The sequence below is a fragment of the Podarcis liolepis genome (assembly GCF_965112155.1).
Source record: "Podarcis liolepis genome assembly, chromosome: 1".
In the NCBI taxonomy this organism is placed as follows: domain Eukaryota; kingdom Metazoa; phylum Chordata; class Lepidosauria; order Squamata; family Lacertidae; genus Podarcis; species Podarcis liolepis.
Genome location: NC_139554.1, coordinates 19,792,195 through 19,816,891, shown reverse-complemented (window position 1 = coordinate 19,816,891; position 24,697 = coordinate 19,792,195). Strand labels below are relative to the sequence as shown.

The 24,697-nt window shown below is 41.5% G+C and overlaps 1 protein-coding gene across 6 annotated transcripts in view; it reads left to right on the top strand.

Moving 5' to 3' along the window:
* The window catches only part of VRK1 (VRK serine/threonine kinase 1), a 41,177-nt gene extending 16,712 nt beyond the window's left edge, over positions 1 to 24,465 (top strand). For 4 of the 6 annotated variants that reach the window (XM_083519306.1, XM_083519308.1, XM_083519307.1 and 1 more), the window contains exons 6-14: positions 1,768 to 1,876; positions 2,011 to 2,103; positions 5,036 to 5,168; positions 7,385 to 7,505; positions 9,203 to 9,261; positions 10,150 to 10,328; positions 18,762 to 18,873; positions 19,149 to 19,236; positions 24,104 to 24,465. In XM_083519306.1, the coding sequence (XP_083375432.1) occupies positions 1,768 to 1,876; positions 2,011 to 2,103; positions 5,036 to 5,168; positions 7,385 to 7,505; positions 9,203 to 9,261; positions 10,150 to 10,328; positions 18,762 to 18,873; positions 19,149 to 19,236; positions 24,104 to 24,203 (994 nt within the window). In that variant the 3' untranslated portion in view covers positions 24,204 to 24,465. The remainder of the gene's footprint in view (positions 1 to 1,767; positions 1,877 to 2,010; positions 2,104 to 5,035; positions 5,169 to 7,384; positions 7,506 to 9,202; positions 9,262 to 10,149; positions 10,329 to 18,761; positions 18,874 to 19,148; positions 19,237 to 24,103) is intronic. The other 2 variants (XM_083519310.1, XM_083519311.1) reach the window with 1 other exon arrangement.
* The last annotated feature ends 232 nt before the right edge of the window (positions 24,466 to 24,697 follow it).

Here is a 24,697-nt window from a genome sequence, read left to right as displayed (position 1 = left end):
AGTTTGGCCTCATTGAGGCCAATATGAGTAGGAAAATGAGAGTACCCCTAAAGATATATTTTTTTAGAAAAAAGGCGCTGAGTAGAAGCTTATGTCACTACTGGAAATACAATTTTATCTGATTCTCCCTTCCCTTCTAGAACCTCCTGCACCTCCCAAAGTCTTCTCCAGAGGGTTGGGGAAGTAGCATAAGAGGCTGCAGGAGAAAGGGGGCATTTTTTTAAAAAAAAAACCACCCACCCAGACAGCTCACAGAAGATTCTACATGATCAAAGAGCCCTTCTGTTTGGGGAGGGACTGAATGTGTCTATAACCCTCTATCTTTTGTGGCTTTTTTAAAAAAAACAACAACAACCCAAGGGCTTCTGAAGATACACCCTTACATATAGCTCAGTCGTTAGAGCATGATACTCTTAATCTCAGGGTCATGTTGTTTGAGCCCCACATTGGGTGAGATTCCCGCATTGCAGGGGGTTGGACTAGATTACCCTCGTGGTCCCTTCCGGCTCTATGATTCTAGGAGCAACTTTTCACAGTCAACTAATGCAGCTTCTATTTCTGTGTGAGTCACAAAAGCCCTCCCATGTGCACTCCACGCTTTCTGTAATTTTGCTTTCTGGTTTCTGACCAGAACTCTTTTCCTTGGAATAGTTGCTTGAATGTTCTGCAGCTTTCAGCAGCAAGTTGTTATGAGTGCCACCCTGAAAGGGTGGGTGGGTGGGTGCTGTGGGTTCCGTAGTGGTGTTTTCATTTTTAATAAAATGTTGAAATGCCGTATCCTGCTGCGCAAAAGCAATGAGAACTAAAGCAATCTGTTAAAAGTGCATTTTCGATGGCTGTGAACCAGATAGAGTCCTCGGTGGGATCAGGGCATTCTGACCTCATTGCAGGGCATTAGCACCAGCCAGACCCAAAGCAAAATAAAAATGAGTCAGTTATGTATTGCTTCCTGTACAGCCAGCTTTTTCTCAGAGCGTGGAATATTCACAAGCATTATAGGGCCTTTGGAGGGGGGCATTTTTTGGAAAAGCAGCTCAACACCACCATGATTTGCTTTTTCAACTCCTTCAGTTTTTTGTTTTTTAAATGAGCAATTTGAAAATATAGAAGGAATGGTGCGTAGAAATGGAAATTATGAAATAACCATTCATCAAAATATTAAATAAAAAAGTAGAAGAGGAGAGAGAAGCAGCCTGACCCAGTCTTGTCATTTGACGCAGAGCAGGATCCTTTCCATTTAGTCAACGGCTTCCATGTTTCTGCAATTGAATCTTATTGAGGTTGGTAGGGCAGTGCCCCACTGGCTGTAATGGATTAACCTCCACTGCTTGAAAGAATTACATTTTCAGTTTGAGATCATAGTATTTATGGACGTTCTGCTTCCACACAATCATTCCTGCCTCCTAAGATATTTTGGTGAGGCCCAGACCTCTGCCCCACTTTCACCCGCTGTCATGGGACAGGAGACCTGACCCTGGAACACTCTCCCTCAGGAACCTAGTCTTTTCCCTGTTCATCCTTAGGAAACTCGCTTAGCTCTTCTTATTCTGACAGTCCTTCACTGTTCATTTGTTCTCCTGTTTAGACTTCTCAGTGGCTTATTGTGTGTATCTTTTGTTGCTACATAATTTAAATAAATACATTTAATGTATCTATATATAAAGGTATCTCGTATATTATATATTACACTAAAAAGGTATATATATATATATTAAGGTATCTCGTATGGATTTTCTTAAAGGCTATGTTTTCTTTTTCTGAAACCAGCTACAGATTTATGGTAATGGACAGATTTGGGAAAGATCTCCAGAAGATTTTTGAAGAGAGAGGAAAGCACTTTACCCGCAAAACAGTACTACTGTTGGGCTTGAGAATAGTAAGTTAAAAATTAAGTATCATTAGTGCTATCTAATGTAGTTTCTTTGCTTTAAAGTTAACCTGTAAAGAGTAGTTGCCCTCTGCTGTGTGTGGTTTATATATGCTGAAATTGTTCTGTTATGTCTTTATTAGCTTGATGTTTTAGAATACATTCATGAACATGAATATGTGCATGGAGACATCAAGGCCTCAAATCTTCTCCTGGGCTACAAGGCTCCACATCAGGTAACTTCCAGGTTTTTTCTTTCTTCATTGTTTAACCTATTGTGTGTTTTTTTTAATGGAGCTGCTGTGAACCTCAGCAGAAATCTTGCCTTTATGAATGTGTACAGCATTAATATTTCTGCTTGACATTTATATCTAGTTAATGTTGTACATTTTTTATTCACTTTGCTGGCAGTTGATCAAATTGGCTATTCTGCCCTGAATAATATTCAGGAGAATGCTTGCGATACAAAATGAATTTCAAATAGCTATTTGGGGGTGGAAGTTTAAAATTATATAGTACACCGGTGAATTACATTTGCCTGTCTGCTTTGTCAATTTTTTATTTCCTTTGTTTGAAGAATCCATCAAGCATAAGTGTTCTGTTACTTGGAAAACCTGATTTTTAACATGTTGATTGTTCAAATCAATTGGTTTACAGAAATATCTGTAGCTGTCTAATTTTATTATTATTATTATTTTACATCTTTAGTGTTTGGCAAATGCACATACAAAGTCCATAATTTCCCCTTGTTTGAGTGCTTATCTTGGAGTGAATAAGCGAATGTTATACTTTTTTTAAAGTGGCCCAACTAGCCTTGCAAATGAATTTGTGACACTTACTAGTCTACAAAAAATAAAAATAAAAAATAAAAGCTTTACTAGTCTGCTACCCACATGTATATGGACTAAACTGGCCAGAGGTCTAAATGTCACTGGGCAATTGCATTTTTTTATATATACCCAAGCAAGAGTACCAGCAAGGAAAGATCAGCTCCTGCCCTCATCTAATAAAGATGCCCATTTAAAGTTCACTGCTGTTCTGGCATTGCTGAACTGATTTCCATCCTCTACCTATTCCCTCCCTTCCCTTCCCTTGGATGTCTTGTGTTTTTTAGTCTGCCAGCCTGAGCTGAAGGCCTGTGTCTCATTTTAATTTATGTACAGTGCCTCCCACCAGGACTGTATTGAATTTTTCATTGATGTGAGCTGCTTTGGGAGACAATATTTTTGTCTGAAAGGTAGGATGAAAACATAATTATTAAAAATGGTTGAACAATTTGTTAAATCCTTTAATATCAAATTAAGTATTCAACCAGAGGGTAGAAAACTCTTGGTCCTATTGGAGGAAGGGAGAACAGAATTTCTCCATTTAAGGTATAGGGAAGAAGATGGCGCTGATACTGACTGGAGTCACTGTGCCAATTAGTGAGTCTCAAACAGATGCAAACCATCCTCTGCCATCTGAGTGGGTAGTGTCTGTTTGTTAAAAAATGAGCAGGAGTCTTCTGTAACTGAGTGAAAGCATTTACCATCTTACTGAGCATTCGTGATAGGTTTTAAAAAGAAATTATAGATCAAACTTATCTTGGTGACTTGACGCAAATCTGGGGCAATTTTGTCAGATTCATGCAGCCAACCAAATGTTTCTTTTTCAAGGATTATGAGACAATATAGTATTTACCTATATAGTTTAAAATACCCCCCCCCCCAACTGTTATTTTAAAGATTGTATTGGATTGCTCTGGATCAGAGACCAGGAATCTGTGGCCTTCCCGTTGTTGTTGGACTTTAACTCCTATCAGTCCCAGCCAGCACGGCCAGAGATGATGGGAGTTGAATCTCAGCCTTGCATTTAAGCACTAGCCTGGTAGCCATAAGTGACAAAGACTTGCATACAGGTGAGCAAACAGGCTGTTGGGGGAGAGATGGAGTGCTCCTTCCCTGCCTTGTGTCCATAGAAACCAAGCAGGCTGCCAGAAGACAAAAAACCCCTCCTCCATGCCCATCATAGAAATACAGCGGGCTGCTGCAGCAGAGACTGAGTTTCCTGTGCCAGTCCCCAGCAGGATAGCAAAAAATTGTTACAGGCTAGTAACTTTTGTGGGTTTATTTGCAAGGTTGTTTTAATCCACTGGTCTTCCCATCCCTGCTCTAGATAGAAACACAGCATGCAGGTAGACTTGCTTTAACTTGGTTTCTTCCTTTATTTAAACAGCAACAAAAAGCAAGTATCTCACGATGGAATTGTCTTATATTGGAGTACATGGAATCAGTGATTAGTCACACCCAGTCATGAATGCCCTTTCCGTAGGCAAGGTAGTGGAGAGAGTAGTTGGAGAAATTCCTGGAAGATGTGGACTAGCTAGATCAATTTCATTCTGGGTTCAGGTTCGGATTTTTGACTGAACCAACCTTGGTCACCCTGATAGATGACCTGGATTGATAGAGGGACGGCAGGATGCATCTTTTGCTCCTGCTTCTCAAACCACCTGCAACTTTTGATACAATTGACAAGGGTGGCTTTCTGGGGTAGGTATTGGGGGCACTGATTTACAGTGGTTCCATTGCAACCTGCACATAACCCTGGTGCTTAAAAACTTGCACCGGCTGCCCATATGTTACCCAGCCAGGTTCAAGGTTCTTGTATTAATTTACAAGGCCTTTAACAACTTGGGTCCAGAGTATCCAAAGGACCACTTGATCCCTTATATCCCAGCTTGATCACTGAGACCTTTTGTACATCTCTGTTGGTGATCCCCTGTGGCTCAGGTGGCATGGCTCATAACTGCTAGAAGCCATGTGTTCAGAGCTGTGGGCCCAAACCTATGGAGCTCTCCTCCCAACTGAGATTAGACAGCCACCTCCTTGCTGAACTTTACATGCATGGCAGTAGAAGCTAGTGTTCCGTTTTATGATTCCTTTTTATTATTTTATATTCTGCATGGTTTATGTTTATGTGCATTGCTTAGAAATATATAAATGACAGTATATAAATATATAAATGACTTTAACAAAGCAATAAGTAAAAATGAATAGTTTGTAGATGTTTGTTCAAGTATAACCTAAGCATTTGAAGTCTGAATGATAAGAGAATTTTTGGAAGTATTGTAAAAGTGTCCTTATAAACTCTTGGATGACGCTTGTCTTGGTGCATTTGGAATCTTAATAGGTGTACTTGGTGGATTATGGTCTCGCCTATCGATACTGTCCGGAAGGTAACCACAAAGATTATAAAGAGAATCCCAAGAGGTGTCATGATGGAACTCTTGAATTTACTAGTATTGATGCTCACAAGGGGGTGGGTAAGTAGTTTTCATTTGCTTCTTGCATAACGTTTCTTGTGGTTGCTGTGAATGCAAGGTAACGAGCTTGAAAATGTGGCCATGTTGAAATACTGGTCTAAAGTAGCCCACTTACATATCAAGAATTAATTTAGAATCCCACAGTGGGAACAAAGCTGCGAATAATTAGCAGAATAACTTGAAACGATGTTACAAGCCAGATTGTAGTAGTGTTAGAGAATAATAATACAGTAGCACTTCGGCTTACGTTACCCTCGGGTAATGTAAGCTTCGGGTTGCGAAAGCGGCAAACCCAGAAGTGTTTAGCCGCGCATGCATGCACAGAAGCGGCCCCTCTGGTTGCAGAAACCTCGGGATTCGACTGGAGCTCCGGAACGGATCCTGTCCACAACCGGAGGTACCACTGTATCAACATTGTCTGCAAACGGGACATTTGCGTGCTGAAATCTTTGTACAGATTGTCTTACTTGGCCAGTCAAATATTAATATATTTTATCATATTGCCAAGTATATAAAACAAGACTACTTTTTAAAAAAAACAACAACATATTAGCTCTTAAAAAATATGTTTAGATCTTAGATGGTAAAGAATGGATGAATGTACATTCAAAGATGAGAGAGGAAGCAGCCTTATGCTGATTCAGACTGTTGGTCCATCTAGCTTAGCGTTGGCTATACTGACTGACAGGGCATTCCCAGGGTTTCATGCAGGAGTCTTTTTCCAACCCTGCCTGGAAACGGCAGGAATTGAACCCAGGACTTTCTGCATGCGAAGCACATTCTGAATCACAGAGCTACACCCAGCTACTTTCCCAGAGCCAGAGCTCCTTTTTTTCTAAGCAGGATTTCTAAGTACAGAAGAGGTTAGCTATTTTTCAGTTCACAAGCTTTCAGCTTCAGGTGGGTACTGCTGCTGAAAACAATGGATGAAATCAAAGCTCTTGCTTACTATTATTATTACAATTTGTATGCCTTCCTATACCTGTAGACCTCAGGGCAGTTCACAACATAAAATCGCAATATACAAAACACAAAATCCTTAATAAAAGTAAGAACGAAAACAAACCAATAATTCCCCTCCCTTTCCACAACACATTTAAAGGGGGAATTGGATGTCAGTCAGCCAAAGGCCTGGTTAAAGAGGCATGTTTTCACCTGGTGCCTAAAGATGTGTAAGGAAGATGCCAGCCGAACGTCACTGGGGAGCCCTTGCAGAAAATGCCTGACTTCTTGTGGAGGCAGCACACGAGGATGACCTCAGTGTCTGGGAAGGTGCATATGGAGAAAAACTGCCCTTGAGGCATTGCTTTCCATTATTCCATGCATGCATATCTGTTCTTTGGATCCAGGCTTTTTAAAGCAATCTTGATTCATTTTCAGATTATGAGTTGCATTGGTACGTTACAGTGGTGAGAGCAATGGCACATTGTTGCATTTCTTCTTGTAAGACAGAAGTTTTAAAAGTACAACTCTAGGGGTTGGTGTCATTCTTGTGCTGTCCACAGTCAGAGACCAATGGTAAATAAAAAATAAAACTAAAAAGCGTCCCATCAGGAAGTGTGGCATGGGTCACTGTGCCTCAAAGTACATGTCTTCTAAGTTTACTAGGTTCAGGATCTTGAAAATGTTGAACCCAAAGTGGTTTTGGACTTGTGCTAATGCAATGAGTGGCTCCCCATTCTTGTCATGCTGCTGAGGATAGTCTCAAAAGCAATTTGTGAGGCAGCATGGGATTTTCTGTTCTAAAAGAAACCCCACTGGACAGGTGCAAATCCTTGGGTACCACTAAAGTAGCTGTTTGGATCCCAGCCATAGTAATCTCTGACACCACTTAGAAACCTCATCAATTACACACCTCTTCTCCCTGCACCATTTAATCTCCAACCAGACAGAGCAGCAGCTGGGGACTCTCCATACCTCACCTCTCTATTCACTGATGACACTGGAATAATGACCCACCCTTAGAAGACCCTGAACTATGAGTGCCTGTAGGCCTGTGACCAATAGTACCATCCAAATCTTTGCCGATGTTCCACACATTCCAAAGAGATCCCGTCCATCAGTTTTGAAAGACCCTGTGACAGTACATTGATGGCTCCTTTTGGATTCTTAAGAAAATATTTTATAGTTCCCAAACTTGATCTATAAATCATCTATATATCTTTAAATTGACTATAAGACACAAATGTGAAGTTAATGCTCTGTTTTGTTTGCAGCTCCATCAAGGCGTGGTGACTTGGAAATTCTGGGTTATTGTATGATCTGTTGGCTTTGTGGTAAACTCCCTTGGGAAGACAATCTGAAAGACCCCAATTATGTCAAAGACTCCAAAATTAGGTAAAACTCTTATTTTTAATTTTCAAAAACAAATTTGTCTTATTCAAAATAGTAATCTTTCAGCTTGGCTGATAGCGAGGCCCCCAAATTCAAAATATTAGTCAGATGTATAGATGGGGCTTGACTACCCAAAAGGAATGAGATTACTCTATTTTCCAATACTCACTTAACTGAATGAAAAGCCCTTATTTAAATAATACGATAAGGTATTCACATTGCTTATGGGTATTCCTCATTTTACATAAAAGATGACAGGGCTGGCCCAGGACATTTTGCCACTTGAGGCAACCCCCCCTGTCTACTCCCCACCCCCTGCTCCTCCACAGCCCCTCGCTTCTGCCAGCACACTGAGGCTTCCCTGGGTGGTGGTCAAGGAGGTGCAGCAGCAGGCAGGCTGCAGGGGCGTGGCCAAGACAGTGGTGCGTGGCTGCAGTGGCAAAGAAGCAGGAGGAGGTGCCAAGCATCTGGCAGCAGTGAGCAGCAGGCACACAGCGGCACTGCTACCCACAGGAGCCTGTCACCCTGAGGCATCTGCCTGATGGGCGGGCCAGCCCTGATAGATGAACATACTGAACATGCAGCAAATGGAAAGTTTAGCTGTTGAACAAGTAGCTCACCATCCACTTTTCATCATTCTCATTGCACATATCATCCAAACTTAGGAATCTCATTACATGCACCCACCTGTGCACTGCTGTTTTTTTGTTTTGTTTTTTACAATAGTCTGATGGGGCCTTGGTAGCCAGAAACGGCAAACAAGGGCATAGTAGTATAATCTGTTACTGCTGAAAATTTCTAGGCAATGAGTACATACTACCTACTCATCCCACATCCCTCTTAGTTTGCAACAGATTCCTGACATGATTAGCATGACCATAGTTTTATTAACGTTGGGCTCAGATCTGTTTTTGAACAAGCTACCCTGAAATAACCTAGATGCTAAATCATTACCACAGTGTTCCTCATTTGCTAGCAGCAGCTTAGCCCTAGCTTTCGTGAATTACAGGGTAATTACCCCTCCTTGCTCTGCATAGCTGGAATGGGGAACCTGTGGGTTAGCTGCAGCCCACAGCCAGATTTCATCTAGCTCTCTAGGTCCTTTCTCAACCATCTGTGGGGTTGAGAGAATGGGGCTTAGCTGTTGTGCAAGGTGTGCGGTTGCAAGTCCATCCTCTTCTGCAAGTGGATCTGCTGGTGTGGGGCCTCTTCACAGCATTCCCCTGGGGAAATGTGGCCCTCAGCTCTGAAAATGTTTCCAGCCTCTTACGTCTGTGTAATTTCAATTTGCCTATTATTTCTGCTTGAAAGTTCTGACTTTCTCTACTTTTCCAACACAGCTTGGTCTAATTAAAGGTCCTGGCTTTCCTATTTGATATACATGCATGATTCTCTGGGAATTTCATGATATAGTAACACATCCATCAAAAATATAATGCAATAATCTTTTCATTCATCCACAGTTTTGATTGCCTGTATATTTTGAGCAAATGTTACTAAATGAGATTGTACGATATTAGAAAATGAGATATTTTATTCAGTACTGAAGTATAATTTTAAAATTTAAGAGATTTGCCCCATTTTTACTCTCATCATTGTGTTGATACACACTTATTTACCTAAGGGAGAAAATTCACCAAAAATACTAGCTGCTGATCTCTTAAACATAACTTGTCTGCTTCCCCCCACCCCCCCGTCAGGTATACAGATAATATTGCAGACTTGATGAGTGAGTGTTTCTCTAAAAAAGATAAACCAGGTAAGAAGATTCAATTTTCATATTAACCCATAATGAAACTTTTGTAAAAAATTTTTTTGCAAGAATTATAAAAAAGAATTCAAAGGGGTTTTGTTGAAACAGAAAGTGTCCAGGATCTGCTTGTTTTTGGAGAGCTTCTGGTGCTCATTTTCCAAACGAAGTTAAAACAAACCCTTGAGCAACTTGCTATATATTTGTACATTTTGCATTTTGGAAATGTAGTTGAGGTTGTCATGAAATTGCAGGATGAAAGGATTGGCTTGCAAGGAAATATTTTTTCTTTTAAATGCAGGGGGGCAAAATTCACAGCTATGAAGATCGTTTAGCGTTCACACATAGACCACCAGTGGGATTTGGGATGCCAGAAGGATCCAGATTCTTCGGTCATAACATGCAGCACACATGAAACATGTCTGGCTTTCAGATCATAACAATTTTTGCTTACTGGAGAGATATGTGTTTGTGCCTACAGACAAAACAAGCACCTTATGTCTAAAATACTGGAAAACGTGACATAATTTCCAGGAAGTTTAAAAACTCCTGAATAAATTGAACTTAGAAAGTGTAAGTCATTGGGCTCAAGTCTATTGTCATTGAAATAAACACTCCTGAGCAAGACTAGTATATTTTGTAAATGCTTCCTTCCAAAGCAAAATAGCAGAGTTGTTTGTAGTGCTTTCTTACTGAAATGCTAGGATGGCTTTTTCATGATGAAGGGTGATATTCAGTGTAAGTCCTACTTCGAGTAAACCCTTGAAATCAGATTCTGCACAATAGCCATGGCTGAGCGGTAGCATAGAATTGTGTGAATTTTCTAGGTGAATCACTTTAAAATGTGTTTGTAGTATAATTCAATCTCCTTAGACAGACACTTATTGTTTATTTCAGATGAAATAGCCAAATACATGGAAACGGTGATGTCTCTGACTTATGCTGAGAAACCACCATACGAGCAGTTACGGGAAATACTTCTTCGGGGTCTCAAGGACATTGGTCAGAAGGATGATGGTATACTGGACTTGGATGTTTCAGAGAATGGAGACATTCCAGCAAAGCCTGCACTTAAGGTCTTTATTTTTTAATTCAGATCAGTATTTAATGCCTCTTCTTTTCAGCTGGAAAGCGAGTGAGTGCTGTTGGAAATGGGTGTCACGTAGGTGAAATCCAGACTGGAAGAGGAAAGGGAACAAATGCACACTTGAGACTTGACTATATTTCATGAGCAAAAGGCTTGTTCCATCTTATTGTCACTGGCCTGAGTCCAAAGAGCTACTTTAGCCTTGCCCAAGAGCTTACACGTGCGCCACTGGGAGGTTTTTCCCCCTTCTCTTTTATGGAGACCTCTGTGCCACATCACAAACCGCTGTTGAAATGCCACTTCACACAGTGTAAGGGGCTGAAGTGGAAAAACACACATACACCCAAGTCTCCTTGGAACTCATGAGAAAGCTAGGAAATGCTCTTTGGATCTTGGCTGGTGTCTACCCAGAAGGTTTTCTCTTTTTTGTGCATTTCAACATGGTAGATACAATTTTCACGCAGGGAGTCCTTGTGTGGCTCAGGTATGGAGAACCTGTGGTCCCACAGATAATGCTGACTACAGCTCTCACCATCTCTGAATGTTGACTGTACTGTTTGGGGCTGAGGAGAGTGGGGAGTCCAACAGCATCCAGAGGGCTACAAATTCCCCATCCCTGCTATAGGCTATCAAATCTTTAATTGACATGGTAGCTGAACAGCCAGAGAGACTGTTCTACAGATAAACCACCAGATGCGTCATTCCTGTAATGGCATGTAAACCAAGCATTCAGTCTACAGTGGTACCCCGGGTTAAGAACTTAATTCGTTCTGGAGGTCCGTTCTTAACCTGAAACTGTTATTAACCTGAAGCACCACTTTAGCTAATGGGGCCTCCAGCTGCTGCCGCGCGATTTCTGTTCTCATCCTAAAGCAAAGTTATTAACCCGAGGTACTATTTCTGGGTTAGCGGAGTCTGTAACCTGAAGCGTATGTAACCCGAGGTACCACTGTACTTCTATATAATATCCAATATCTAACTTACCAGAATTTTATCCATAAGCTTGGTATTGGACACCAAGCTATTTGATCAGAATATAATTACTGAGTATTAGCATAATGCTGTTCATGAACAGTAATTAAAAAGATTAGAAGTGGGATTTTGGGTTTGTCGTAGTGATACATTTCTGTGGTGGATATTTACTTGGTTGTATCCCATGGGTAAAACATTGATGCACCAAATATGTGTATTTCAATATTTTTCGTATGAACTCTGTATAAATGCTGATTTTAATTCCTGTAGTTCTGAACAGAACTCTTATCTACAAGTGTGTGTGTGTGTGTGAGAGAGAGAGGGGGGGGCAGAGAAAGAAAGAGAGGTCAGTTCCTTCTTTTCCTTTTTAGAGTCCATCTCTTTGCAAAAGCATATTTGACTGCTTTGTTATTCATAAACAGGAAAAACCTTCAGCGAATATATGTATTGACAGAGATGTCATGAAATGACATTATTTATGATTCAAGTGTAAGATTTATTTGAAGGCTGCTGTGTATATACAGGAATCAGCACCCACAGCTCAAGATGATGATGTACTGATAGTTGAGACTGAGGAAGGTTTTTCAGCTAATGCTGATGACCCAGAAAGCAAGAGCCGCAAAAGGAAGCTGGATAAGAAGGAAAGCATTGGCACCAAACGGCTGCGCTCAGAGCAACCTACTGAAGAGAAGGATGAAGTGATAGTACTAGACTGAGCGCTGGAATGCTTCAACCAATGGGATGTGCCAATAGGATGATGGTTCGGGTGTGCCATTTCTCAGGGTATGGCTGCTGTCATGAGCTGACAGCTACTAGGAGCCACAAGTGGGAGTAGGGACCAAAAGTCAACAACCAAAAGTCAACAACCTAAAACAGAAGGAGCATGACGTGTTTGCTACCAGAAGTACTACTCCTCCTCTAACACCCCATACACTCTGCCAGCTTCTGCCAGCCTAACAGTTCGAAAGCATACCAGCGCGAGTAGATAAATAGGTGCCGCTGCGGTGGGAAGGTAAATGGTGTTTCTGTGCGCTCTGGTTTCCATCACAGTGTCCCGTTGCGCCAGAAGCAGTTTAGTCATGTTGGCTACATGACCCGGAAAGCTGTCTGTGGACAAACGCTGGCTCCCTCAGCCAGAAGCGAGATGAGTGCCACACCCCATAGTTAGGTTTGACTGGACTAAACCATCCAGGGGTTTACTGCAAAACAATATTGATTTGTCGGCTAGTACAGCCTGAAATATATATAGGAATAGTCATAGCAGTAATTGTGGAATTAACAGTATTGTATAGTGAAGTCTTGTCACCAGGAAGCACTGTCTACAATGTTCATTAGTATACTTGAAATTAATAGATCGTGCTTGACATGTTGACTGGTGTAGCCTATATGTTTAAAAGCTAGAGTTTCTTAATCTTTCAGTCGAGCCATATTTTAACGAAGAGGAGTGAAATTTGAAGTGGACTAAAAAATGGATAGTTTAGAGAAGAAGCTGTTATCTTTCCATTCCGTTCACATAACGTATGTTCCGGAACAAGAAATCATTATTCCAGAGACTTCAAGGGAATATTGCTAAGGACAGGCAATCAATTGGCTTCTGCTGCCTGAGCCAAACAATAGCAGAAGCTATACACTAGCACATCTCTATGAAATGCATTAAAATGTTGAAAGCAAATACTGCATTTGGATTTGTGTGGGCCTGACTTACTGCACTGGATGTTTTGCTGCACTAGTGCAGCAGTTGTGCATAGCCCATCTCGTAGCAGTGCTGTAAGACCCTTTTCATCTGATACTACCAATTTCCTGCAACAGAAGGGCGGGATATAAATCTACCTAAATAAATATCTGGGACCCATCACTTTTTGAGTCTCTTTCAGTGTAAATTGATGTGATTGCTCTTGCAATGAAACAGGCAGTTGGAGAATAAAGCCTCAATCAAACAAGAATTAATCTTAGCTGGTGACTCTCTTCTCATCCCCCTCAACCCCGACCCTGGCAATTGATTTTTGTCTATGATTCAGGTTGTTAGCCTATTGATGTTTAGTTAATTGAAGCTATAAGTTGCACTGAAATAATTGGTCTTGCTTCCAAGTAAATATCTTTGGGATCATTTTGTTGATCTTTCCCTCTAAGTTGACTTTAAATACAGGTGATGGTTGTATGGTATTTGTAAGTTTCCTTTCCCTTTCCCCAAACTGGGAAATTGTATTCTGAAAGATAATCTTCAAATGCCTTGCCTGAATCGAGAGCTGTATATAGATTTAAAAAGCGTTCTCTGTGCTGAGGATCTTTGAAAGGGAAGTGCTCTGATTTACAATTCAGGTAAAAAAGCCACACTTTAGTTAATTGAACCAATTAATACATTAATGCACTCAGCTCTACTCTCTCTAGAATTGTTCAATTGGTTTATCTTGGCATTTAGCTTTGTGGGAATCGCGAATCCAATCAGCATTCACTTGTTTGGTATGGTAACGTATCCGTAAGTGGGTGGGAGAATTGCACATAATGTAGTTGAATGGATTCATAGTCTAGCTGTTAGTTTTGGACTAGGACCGTTCATAGTATAATGCAGGGGTCTGCAACCCGCGGCTCCGGAGCCGCATGTGGCTCTTTTACACCTTTGCCGCGGCTCTGGGGCGGATACTAGCGAGGGGAGGAGGTGCATTGTGCGCCCCGACACTCCCCACTGTGGCGGGCGCTGTACTGGCTGTGACGTCGCATGGGGGCGGTGCGTGCATTAGTCACGCACCGTCCCGATGTCACCTTCCCGCCTGCTGTCAGATCGCGGCTCCAGAGATATATTTGTTTTAAATGTCGCAATGGTTTTGCGGCTCCCAGTTGTTTTTTTCCTTCGGAAACGGGTCCAAGTGGCTCTTTTTGTCTTAAAGGTTGCAGACCCCTGGTATAATGGTTAGTTTTGAACTAGGATCTTGACGATCAGGGTTCAAATCCCCACTTGCCAGTGACTGTCTTCCAGCCTAACCCACCTCACAAGATTGTTGTGAAGATGAAAAAGAGGGGAGGAGGAAAAACTCGCAGAGAAAATGCAGGATCTAAATGTAATGAATGAATGAATGAATGAATGACAATAAAAATATACACAAATCCAAAACATTTTTTTCTTCCTAACTCTTTTTAGAATAGATGTTCCATGCTTCACAGCAGCACTGGGTTAAAAAATAGAGATAATCTCTTGAAGAGCTGATGAATATTTATTCACTTTTAGAGATTTGTACTGTGCTGATCATCAAATTCCCAAGATGGCTTACGGAAAGGTCATATGACATTAAAACTAAAACAGGAAGACACCACTGTGTAGCTGGCAAAGTACAGTTGTAATATGATCACAGCTCTCAGTCCCAGTTAATAGTGCTGAAGGTAGAACACAGCCATCATTATACTATTAGCCTTACATCTCCATAAACTTGTCCCAAACTCAGATAGCTTATCCAGAAGAATGCCATTTCAGAGGTCAAGAACCAACAGGAAGTAACAAGTTAGGCTAAAAATACTTTCCATTCACGCTTTGCCAGGTTGCCAACTTTATTACAAAACTAAGACTCGTAGCTATAAATAAAAAGTTGGTCATTAACATAGTTTGCTTTGCACCTTTTCTTTCCTTGCTCTCCTTTTTGAGAATTTATAGGATCAACATCTTGGCACGCAGCCTTGCCATCCTAAGAACTAGGACCTCTTTTCTGAGTGAAAACTCATATTCTAAAAGAGCCTGCTGATCACATGAGCACACTATTATGCCTGCAGGCTGTGTTAGCCATTTCATAATTGATTCATTAGTTTACTTTTGGTTGGCATGTGAGATCGACATGATCCTTGCAAAGGACAGTGTATGAAGGGACTTTCAGCATTTAGCAGTTGTCTCGACTGGATTTCAAAGTGCTTGATCTGGATTTTGTTCCTAGCTCAGTACTGATTTTTACACTTCCCATTCTGGGGTTTATCCACACACACCTGTCCCCTGCTCTTTCCAGGCACAGTCTGCATTTTATAGCTTCATGTCTGAGCATCCCCGCTTTTTTTTTTTTTGCTCCAGAGCCCTCCCCACAAAAACCTGAATTAACGTTTGTTCCAATTCAGCTTTAAATAGTGTGTTTTCATGGGGGAAGATCCAGAGCAAAGAAAAAGGGGGCTTGGATAGGGAGCTTTAAAGTGCGGAAGTGTGGCTGGAAAGAGCAGGGCAAAGGATAAGCGTGGATAAACTCTCTCTCAGAAGCTTAGTTTCCTAGAAGAAAAATTCTAGAGTAGAAGCGTTTTGTCCTGTTTCTGACTGGTAAAAAATAACTTCCAGTTAATCTGAATAAATGATGTTAGTATTCTGAATTATGAAGTACTTCCAGTAAACACTTGTCATTATCAAGTCAAACAGCATTTATAGGTGGAAAAATACACTTTGCTGATTGTTATAATACTACTTTTCAGAAGAGACAGACTGTTATACGCGTCAGGGGAAGGGAGGATTGATAAATCTAACAGCATTTTTTTAAAAAAATAGCAATCAAAGAATTATAGAGTTGGAAGGGACCCTGAGAGTCAACTAGTTCAACCCCCTGCAATGCAGGAATCTTTGGTAATGCATGACTATTTTTGGACTAGAGGAGAAAGTGTTGGAAGCAGCTAACATCGCATAACGCTAAGTTTCCAAAGTCTTGATGTTAATCCCTTTTGTCCCATCAATCCCACTGATGAGCCATGTGTGGTCACTCAGACTCTCCTGCAAGGATATTCGTGGGCTGTAGTAATTGAAATTGATCCAATTCAGTTGGACCAGATGGGTCTTTGTATGCCTCCTCAGCATGGTGTCGAATTGCATGCAAGTCCTGAGTGTCAAAGTGGCTTCTAAAAGTATCACCTCGGGCTTCCTTGCATGGCACCATTTTATGCTAAGCATAGTTGCCTCCAGACCCAAAGTTGGACCTACTGCTAGATTGGAAGAGGGAGGAGTGTGTGAAGTTAATAAAGTTAATAAGCACTTTCAATCTAACTTTGGTTAGAAGATGAGACAGTCTTGCATATTAATTGGACCTCAGACAACTCTATGATGAGCTGTTGTTCTCCCTTCCTAAAAATGAAATTCAGTTGCTCTTCTGCTATTTCATAATTTGCATCCTAAACACACTTATTAGGGAGTAAGCTCCACTGATCACAGTGGGACATGCACCTTGAGTAAGTATGCATATAGCATGGTAGGCTTCTCAAATGTTAAACTGTTGGGTGAACTTTAATCCAGTTTGTGCTAGGGTATATATGACATATCAGAATGGCCAGTATTGTGAAACAGCGGCAACATCTGCTGCCTACCTTAATTGAAATTCTTTCGCGCTAAGAGATCTACATTTTTTCCTCTACTATAAATTTTAAAATGATTCTAGTTCTGCGATTTATTAATGAGCCATTGTTTCCAACTTGGCTTGAATCTAATTCACTTTCATATGTAATGGATGATGTTACTTTAATATTTGCATGGGTTCTGTTAGCTCCTGCTGAAAGAGAAGTTATCCTCATTGTGGTGCAGTGAAAGCATCCATTATTGTTCCTGTAAACTACTCAAGCCGTGGGGCATGTCTTATGCTCGGTGATGGGCCCATTGATGGCACTCGATAACTGTTAGGAAACATTTGAAGTGAAATAAATATGAATTAGTGATTCATAGTTTGCCTTGCACTCTGCATCAAACATGGGTGTTGCCTCTGTCAGAGAATGATGCCTGACTTCTCTTGCCATGTAACTCACCTGCATCAAGATTAAGAAATCCCTTTTTTTATTGAATAAGCTTGGAAACAAGATAAATGTCCTTTTGCTTTTTGTGTGGGAAGTATTGGATATCTGTTTTCACAATGAGCCTTTTAAAAATCTCTCCTCGGTGCAACCAGGAGGAATGCGTTTATATCCTGAATATAAAAGCAATACAGTGGTGAAATATTCCTCCTTAATTTTGGTCAGAACGAACAAAAGTGTCTGTGTTTATTCCTGCCTAATGCATCACAAATCTGCTGACATGCTAACCTTGGAGTCTTGGTTGGCGTTAATCAGGCCTGTGCACCGGCAGGAAAGATGTACCTAATGCACTCCATCAGTGCAGTTTGCATATGGAAGTTCTCACAGGGGAGCTGCCCTGTGCCAGCTGAGGGTTACCTGCCCACTGCAGTTATTGTATGTAATTATCGAACCAATCTGTTCAGCCCAGCAGGGTTTAGATGGTAATCATGAAGCAACACTTTGGAAAGATGTAATGCACTCTCCCCTTCTCTCATCAGCTATGTGAGGTTGCAACCACTTCAGCAGCTATTTCAGTAAAGCTACACGTTTGTCAAACTTACCCCCCAAAAGCAGGCTGAACTTTCGCAGTTATTTTTATGCTTATGGGTGAAGATGTGTTTGTGTGTCTGGCAAAACGTACTGCCTTGTCGACATTCATTGCAAAAAAAAGGGGGGGGGAGAGGAGGTGATAGGAAAAGAGAGACACCCGATTTATTTAAAAGTATTTTGCATGCTCTGTTGTTTTTAGAATATGTCTAACCTGATGTATCTTTGGTTGAGCACCAGGTCTTCGCATAGGGTGATGTGGCAAGGGGGTGGGGAGAGATAAAGGAGAGACATTTTTTCAGGCTCAGTTCCCATGATGAGGAAGGAGGGAATCTGTCTCTTTCTGATCCGTGTCGCTTGCACACGTTCCCCACATGATTAAGTTCTCTTTCTGCATTAATTTGCATTAAAAAAGGAAATCCTTAAAAATATTAAAGGTATGCATTTTCTCTCAAAACGTGTTCTTAACACATACTTTGAATTAGCTGAGAACTGTGTCGTGCCATTTGGAGAAATGTGAAATCAGGTGCATAGCAAAGTTCCAATGCACATACTGTATTGGTCCGAGAGGTGCAGATCTGCTCATTTTGTGTAGCAATTTGCAAAAATCAGAGTTCTTGTGCATTCCTAGCTGATGCTGTCCACATATTGTAAAAATTGTGACGCTTTCCCCCTGTGATCTGAAAGACAAGAAACTTTAAAATAAACATTTGAGCTCAGTTACTCAGGAATCCCACAAAGTTCATTTTCTAGTCTGTGGCTGGCGGAATACCCTTGTCTCTGAATGCAATCCACATGCATTTTAATGATACAGCATTTGATGTATTATACCTCATGATTCCAACTACAACCTTGTTCACCAACAGTCTATGGGTTTGCATAGGAACCTCATTTAAAAAAACCAAAAACTTTCAAAATGAGGGAATGAAAACCATGGTGTGTTAATTATGACAAAATACTATTCCTCTTATGGGCTTTTCATCTGGTTACTCACACAAGGGCAAAGATGGAGAAACATGCCAAACAGTTTACTACAGTGCACCATCATTTTGTGATTTAACTTGTCTGCATGCACTTTTCTGCTTTGTATAAAGTGTGGCTTTGTTTTTTGTTTTGTTTTGTTCGGGGATAGACGAAAAGAAAAGCAGCTGCTGCATCAGGGCCAGCCTCTACTGATGAAGACAACGACGAAACAGCTGTAGAAGACGCGAAAAACATCAAAAGAAGAAGACGTGCTACCTCTAGTAAGTACCCCATTGGTGTTTGTCATAGATCTTTCATTTTGATGAAGATAAAAAAGCATTAAGTTTTGCAATAAATGTCACTCTTTTATACTGGGCAACCTGGGGAATGTAAGGTTGTCAGTTGTCTATCTGCAGCAAACGCGAAATATGCTTTTGGCCCAACATATAAAACGGATGGTTGTGGTTGGTTGTAGTCCTCAGCCCCTTTCCCCACCTTTTATTTTCCTCTCTGTTCTCATTTTCATCCTCCCCTATCTTGTCCAATTCACTGTCAGGAAGTGCTCGCTCCCCAGGACCAATTCATCACAGCAGGTTACAGCCAGAGGCTAGCAGCAGCCGCCGCAGCCGCCACCGTATTCAACAGTGAGTGGAGCTACTTTAAGAAAAGGGAGTTATCCAGATAGACTGAAAAAGAACCTCGGTGCTGCTTTGGCATAATTGGTAGCTTACGACCCAGGCTATGTGCAGCAGCAGAACGTTTGAAAGCAAGACTTACCAGCCCTGTCACACAAGATCTTTTTAGCGGGAAATGCCAGAGGTTAGATGTTGGAGCCCACACACCTTCCGCCACTGAGCCAATCCCTAAGAGACAGGCATCGGTGCAGGTGATACTATTTCCAAGTGAAGATGCATGGTGTATGCATAACTCAATGGACTCGACTTCCACCCAGTCTGTTACTCTTATCCAGCCTGGTATCGCCTGCTCTGGGACAGATGAAATCCATTGCTTGGTTTTTGTGTGTGTTTGGTTTTTTAAAAAATTGTTTGGAACTTTTTATTTTTTTATTTTGAGCTTTTATTCACACGTGGAAACGTGTTAAGAGGAAAACCCAACTTTAAAATGAATCTGTCACCTTCTGTTAAACATGAAACTGTTATAATTAAGTTGTTGATTGTTTAGCTTAATTTGGGGGGGGTGGTATGGGGGTCAGAGAAGTGGATTTTTAAAAAAGAGCTTTGAAAAACTTTATGCTTGGTTATTTTTGGGGTGGCGGAGGTACTTCAGAGGAATGGAATTCCTTAATCCCCATATAAACTGACCCAGACTCTGTGATGATCGTCTAAGGTCCTTTTCGTGTGCCTCCTCCATGAGAGGTCCAGAGGGTGGCAACATGAGAACGGGCCTTTTCAGCAGTGGATCCCTGTTGGTGGAATAATAATAATAATAATAATAATAATAATAATAATAATAATAATAAATCATATTATTTATAGCCTGCTCATCTGGCAGGGTTTCCTCAGCCACTCAGGGCGGCTCCCAACAGAATATTAAAAACACAATGAAACATCAGACATTAAAAACTTCCCTAAACAGGGCTGCCTTCGGATGCCTTCTAAAAGTCAGGTAGTTATTTCCTTGACATCTGATGGGAGGGCACCATCAAGTGTGTGAAGTGAAGTTGTTTAGGGTGTGAAACATAGGCAAGGGAAGGATTTGGCATTCCTCTCCACCCTGCTCCTGCTGTGCTTTAAACAGCCACCCCACTTGTCCTGTTTTATGGGAAATCAGTGTGAAGAGTGTGTTGCTTCAGCATTTTCCACCTTTGCAATTAAGCGGTGTATAAATAAATCCATTAATAACAATGTCTTGGCCTTGAAGCTCCGCAAGTGTGTGAATTGCTAGCAGAGCGAAAGATTCATGAGCTTGTGCCTCTGGACCCTGCAAGACGTAAGCGAGAAGGAAGAGAATTAATGAGGAAAAAGGAGAAACAGAGAGGTGACATGCAGAAAGAAGAATATGTATGCTCTGGGGTAGAGAGAGAATTAAGAGAGAGGGGTTTAGAGAGGTTCTTTAGCAGTGTAGAAGGTAGAGACAGTACAAGGTATAGGTTGCAGAGAAAAGGGGTTTAACGCAAAGAAAACCTTTGTGAAAGAAAAATGCTTTTGCATGGTTAGTGTAGTGATATGGCCCTCTTGAGCTGGTAAATGTAAAGATGTCTCTCAAAGTGACTGGCGTGCTCCTTTTACTACTTTGGAGTGGTGGTAATGGGGCAGCGGAGAGGAGAGTTTAGATGGGGAGGGAATTTCCAAGTATGTCTTCCACTAGATTACCCTTGTCCACACAATGTACAGCACTTGAAACTATGTGAAACTTGCTTCTCTACATAACGGATGCAGCCTGTTTGTTAGCATATACTGCTCATCCATACATGCAGTGGCTTGTATCCAGTTTGCCCAGCACTGAAGTCTTAACTTGCAAGTGTTCCATTTTTATGCCCCTGAATGCACGTTGTTTCAGCGCCATTCCGCTTTTCAAGCCTGAATTGGGCCCTCAGTGTCCAGGGCCTCTAATCCATTATTAGCCTTCTTCAGTCAGAGACCCCACACACTATCTAGTCTGTTTTTTCCTCTTAAGCTGTTGGCTAATCTCTCAGTGTAGGATTTCCCAGCCATATGATGTATATTTTCCATGCTGTTTCTCCAGCAATACAACTTTGCACAGCTGCAATTTCTTTATTTTCTGTTCCCAGTAACAAACCAATCATGTGGTGTTGAGAATTAGTCTTGGTACCTCATCTCCTGTTTTAAATTTCTTGAAATATGGCTGGGATTTCTCCCATGTATCCTTTTCAGATGTCTGAGGTTGCAGTGGGAATTTCAACATAAAAGTGTGTGGTGCTCCTTCTCAGGTCCTGCCATTCTTATTCCAGGATGCTGTGTCCCATTTCGCTTTCCCCTCAATTTCCATTCCCTCCCTCCCAAGAGCCAATTGGCATTCCTTGTCTACCAAGCAAAGTCAGTCATCACTGTGCTCCTGCATTTGAGATCTCCCAGATTATTATTATTTCTTGTACTTCTGAACACCTTGGAGTTACTCCAAGCCTGCCGATGTCTCGTAATTTTGTGTGGATGGTGGTGTCCTTTTGGCAACATGAGGATCCGACATCAGGTCAGGATAAGGAGTTTGCTGTTAATATATGTGAGCTTGGCCTTCAATTGAGGTGGAGGCAATTGTTAGTGGGAAGTACAAGATTTTGACTTTTCATAGTGCATGTTTTATGTGTCAATAATTAATAATAATAATAATAATAATAATAATAATAATAATACAGCGGTACCTCCGGTTTCGAACTAAATCCGTTCCGGATGTCCGTTCGTAACCAGAAACTGTTCTTAACCTGAGACGCGCTTTTAGCAATGGGGCATCCTATTGCATGCGCGCCTCTGGCGCACAATTTCCACTTGCACCCTGGGGCAAAGGTTGCAACCAGGAGCAGCTACTTCCAGGTTAGCGGAGCTCATAACCTGACACATGTGCAACCAGAAGCATTCGCAATCAGAGGCCTCGGGTTAAGTACTTAATTCGTTCCGGAGGTCCATTCTTAACCTGAAACTGTTCTTAACCTGAAGCACCACTTTAGCTAATGGGGCCTCCTGGTGCCGCAGCACTGCCAGAGCCCGATTTCTGTTCTTATCCTGAAGCACTATTTCTGGGTTAGCGGAGTGTGTAACCTGAAGCGTATGTAACCCGAGGTACCACTGTAGTTTTATTATTTATACTCCACCCATCTAGCTCAGTTTCCCCAGCCACTCTGGGTGGCTTACAGCACATATAAAAACATAATAAATAGCTGAGATTGTAGAATTGTAGAGTTGGAAGAGATTCCAAGGGTCATCTAGCCCAACCCCCTGCAATGCAGGAATCTCAGCTAAAGCATCCGTGACAGACAGCCATCCAACCTTTGCTTAAAAACCTCCAAGGAAGGAGAGTCCACAATCTTCCGAGGGAGATCGTTCCAGCTCTTACTATATACTAGAGATGTTTGCCTACTACTCCCTAGTTAAAGCTGCATGAGTGCTTATATGCTTCTTTATCTTTTTTCTTTTTTTTGTACTGAGAAACATTAGTTGTTTCTGGACCTTGCCTTCTGTGTCCTCCTTAGAAATATAAAATCTCCCCAGTTTATTTCCCTTTGTTTAACTTTCACTGTTGGATGTGAAGCTGATTTGCTCATTTTCGAGCAAGTTTGGATATGAGGATGATAGGAGTAGCAGAAGGGAGAACTGACTGCACTCTACTTAACTGGCACATGGATCTCATTTGCAGTCATATTTGTGCCCTGAAAAGTCTTGGAATACACAGATCAGATCTGACAGCAGGCAAGGTGAGAGATCTCTGTGTTTTCAAAGTGATTTAGACAATGAAATATCAGCGAGAACAACCAGTGCAAGAATCACCTATGCTCCTTCTTTACCTGCTAAGGCACCACTGTCCAAAACAGCCCTTGCTTTACCCCAAATGTATTTCCCGCACTGGAGCATCAGTTTCTCACAGAGAGGGACTTACACGCTTGCAAATATATATTGGGGATTCATTGTTGTCAGCCAAACACCTCTTTTCTCCCTGCCCTACCTGCAACTCAGATTTCTAAACAGTCGTGGGGTATTTTTATTGATCTCTGAAGACATAAGATGAGCGGCTGGGAGGGAAGGAGTGCTGCAACAACAGCAAATAAAGAACTCGGTGTGTGAACACCTATGTATACAGCTGCAGGTCCCCGGCTGTGGATCTGCTGTGAGACCATTCTACATGCAATTACAGTGTTATTACCAATATTACAGTACAGGAGCATACATGGAAAGTATTTATTTTAGAGGTGGGGTTCATGCAAAGATAGGGGGCTAACCTGAGGCACCTCCCTCCTCACTTGAAGCTGGAATTTATTTCCCACCTTTTTATCCTTCCCCTCCCTAATCCCCGGGCCTTGGCAGCTCCTGTGGATGCTTGGGGAAATGCTCTTGGTGTCAGGACTGTAGGAAGTGAACGCTCCCCAAGCATCGCTGCTAACCACTGGACTCAGGCATAGAGGAAAGGACCCGTTGTGTGCCTAAGAGCTGCCTTCACATAGTCCTCTCCTTTGGCAGTGTAGACACACAGGGATCACTATCCAGGAATCTTAACAGGGGCCAGATGAAATCGCATAGAGGACTAGGCATTGCCCATAGGCTGCCTTTTCAGACTAGTTAGTTTGTATAGCTTGAAATACTATAAACCACTTCTACGATTTTTACTGCTATAAATTAATTTTGTGGGGTTCAAGAGTGTCCTAAAGCTGATGTGAGCAGGTTGCATTTCCTTTCCTTTCTTTTTTTTATGTCTGGTCTAAATCAGTAGCAAATTCACATGGATTTTCCTTTGTTAATATAAAACGTTCTGATTATATCCTGACCACTTTACCGTAGTCGTTATTTCTAACCTCTAAATTGTTTTTGTTTTTAACAACTGTAGAGGCAGGAGCCACGAAACCCAAGGCACTGAAGACCGCTCCCAAAGCCAAGAAAACCTTGACCCCCAGGAAGAGGACCCAGAAATAGGAAAGTCTAAATGATGAGTGCTTGCTGCTTTTTACTAGTTACTGTTCTTTCCCAGTAATCATGGGCTTTTCCCTTTTTCTGTATGTGTTTAGCCTATAGGCAGTCACAATGCGGCACTGCATTATGTAGCTGAAACTGGAAAAGGGGTATTTTAAGTTTTTTATGTACAGTTTTAATACTAGTACAGAAGTTTTCAAAAATCTTGAATGGCTGTTTTTGCACCTGCTCATTTAACTGTTTAGTTTATGTCAAACTTGAATAAAAATAAAGTCCCAATTCTGGTCTTTGTTTAAATGAAACCTGAGGTTGAAGTGGAAGTGTGTTCGGGTGCAAGCTGCGTTGGGATCCAGGTGCTGTACATGCAAGATAAATGTGCTTCCGACTGGGGTGCAATTGCAATTGCTAGCTCAAGAAAAGACTGGCAATATGCATTTATTTAGGGTAACTTATGTGCTGCTGTTCACAGAAAACAAGAACAAAAATACAGAGATCAAAACTGCAACCCGTA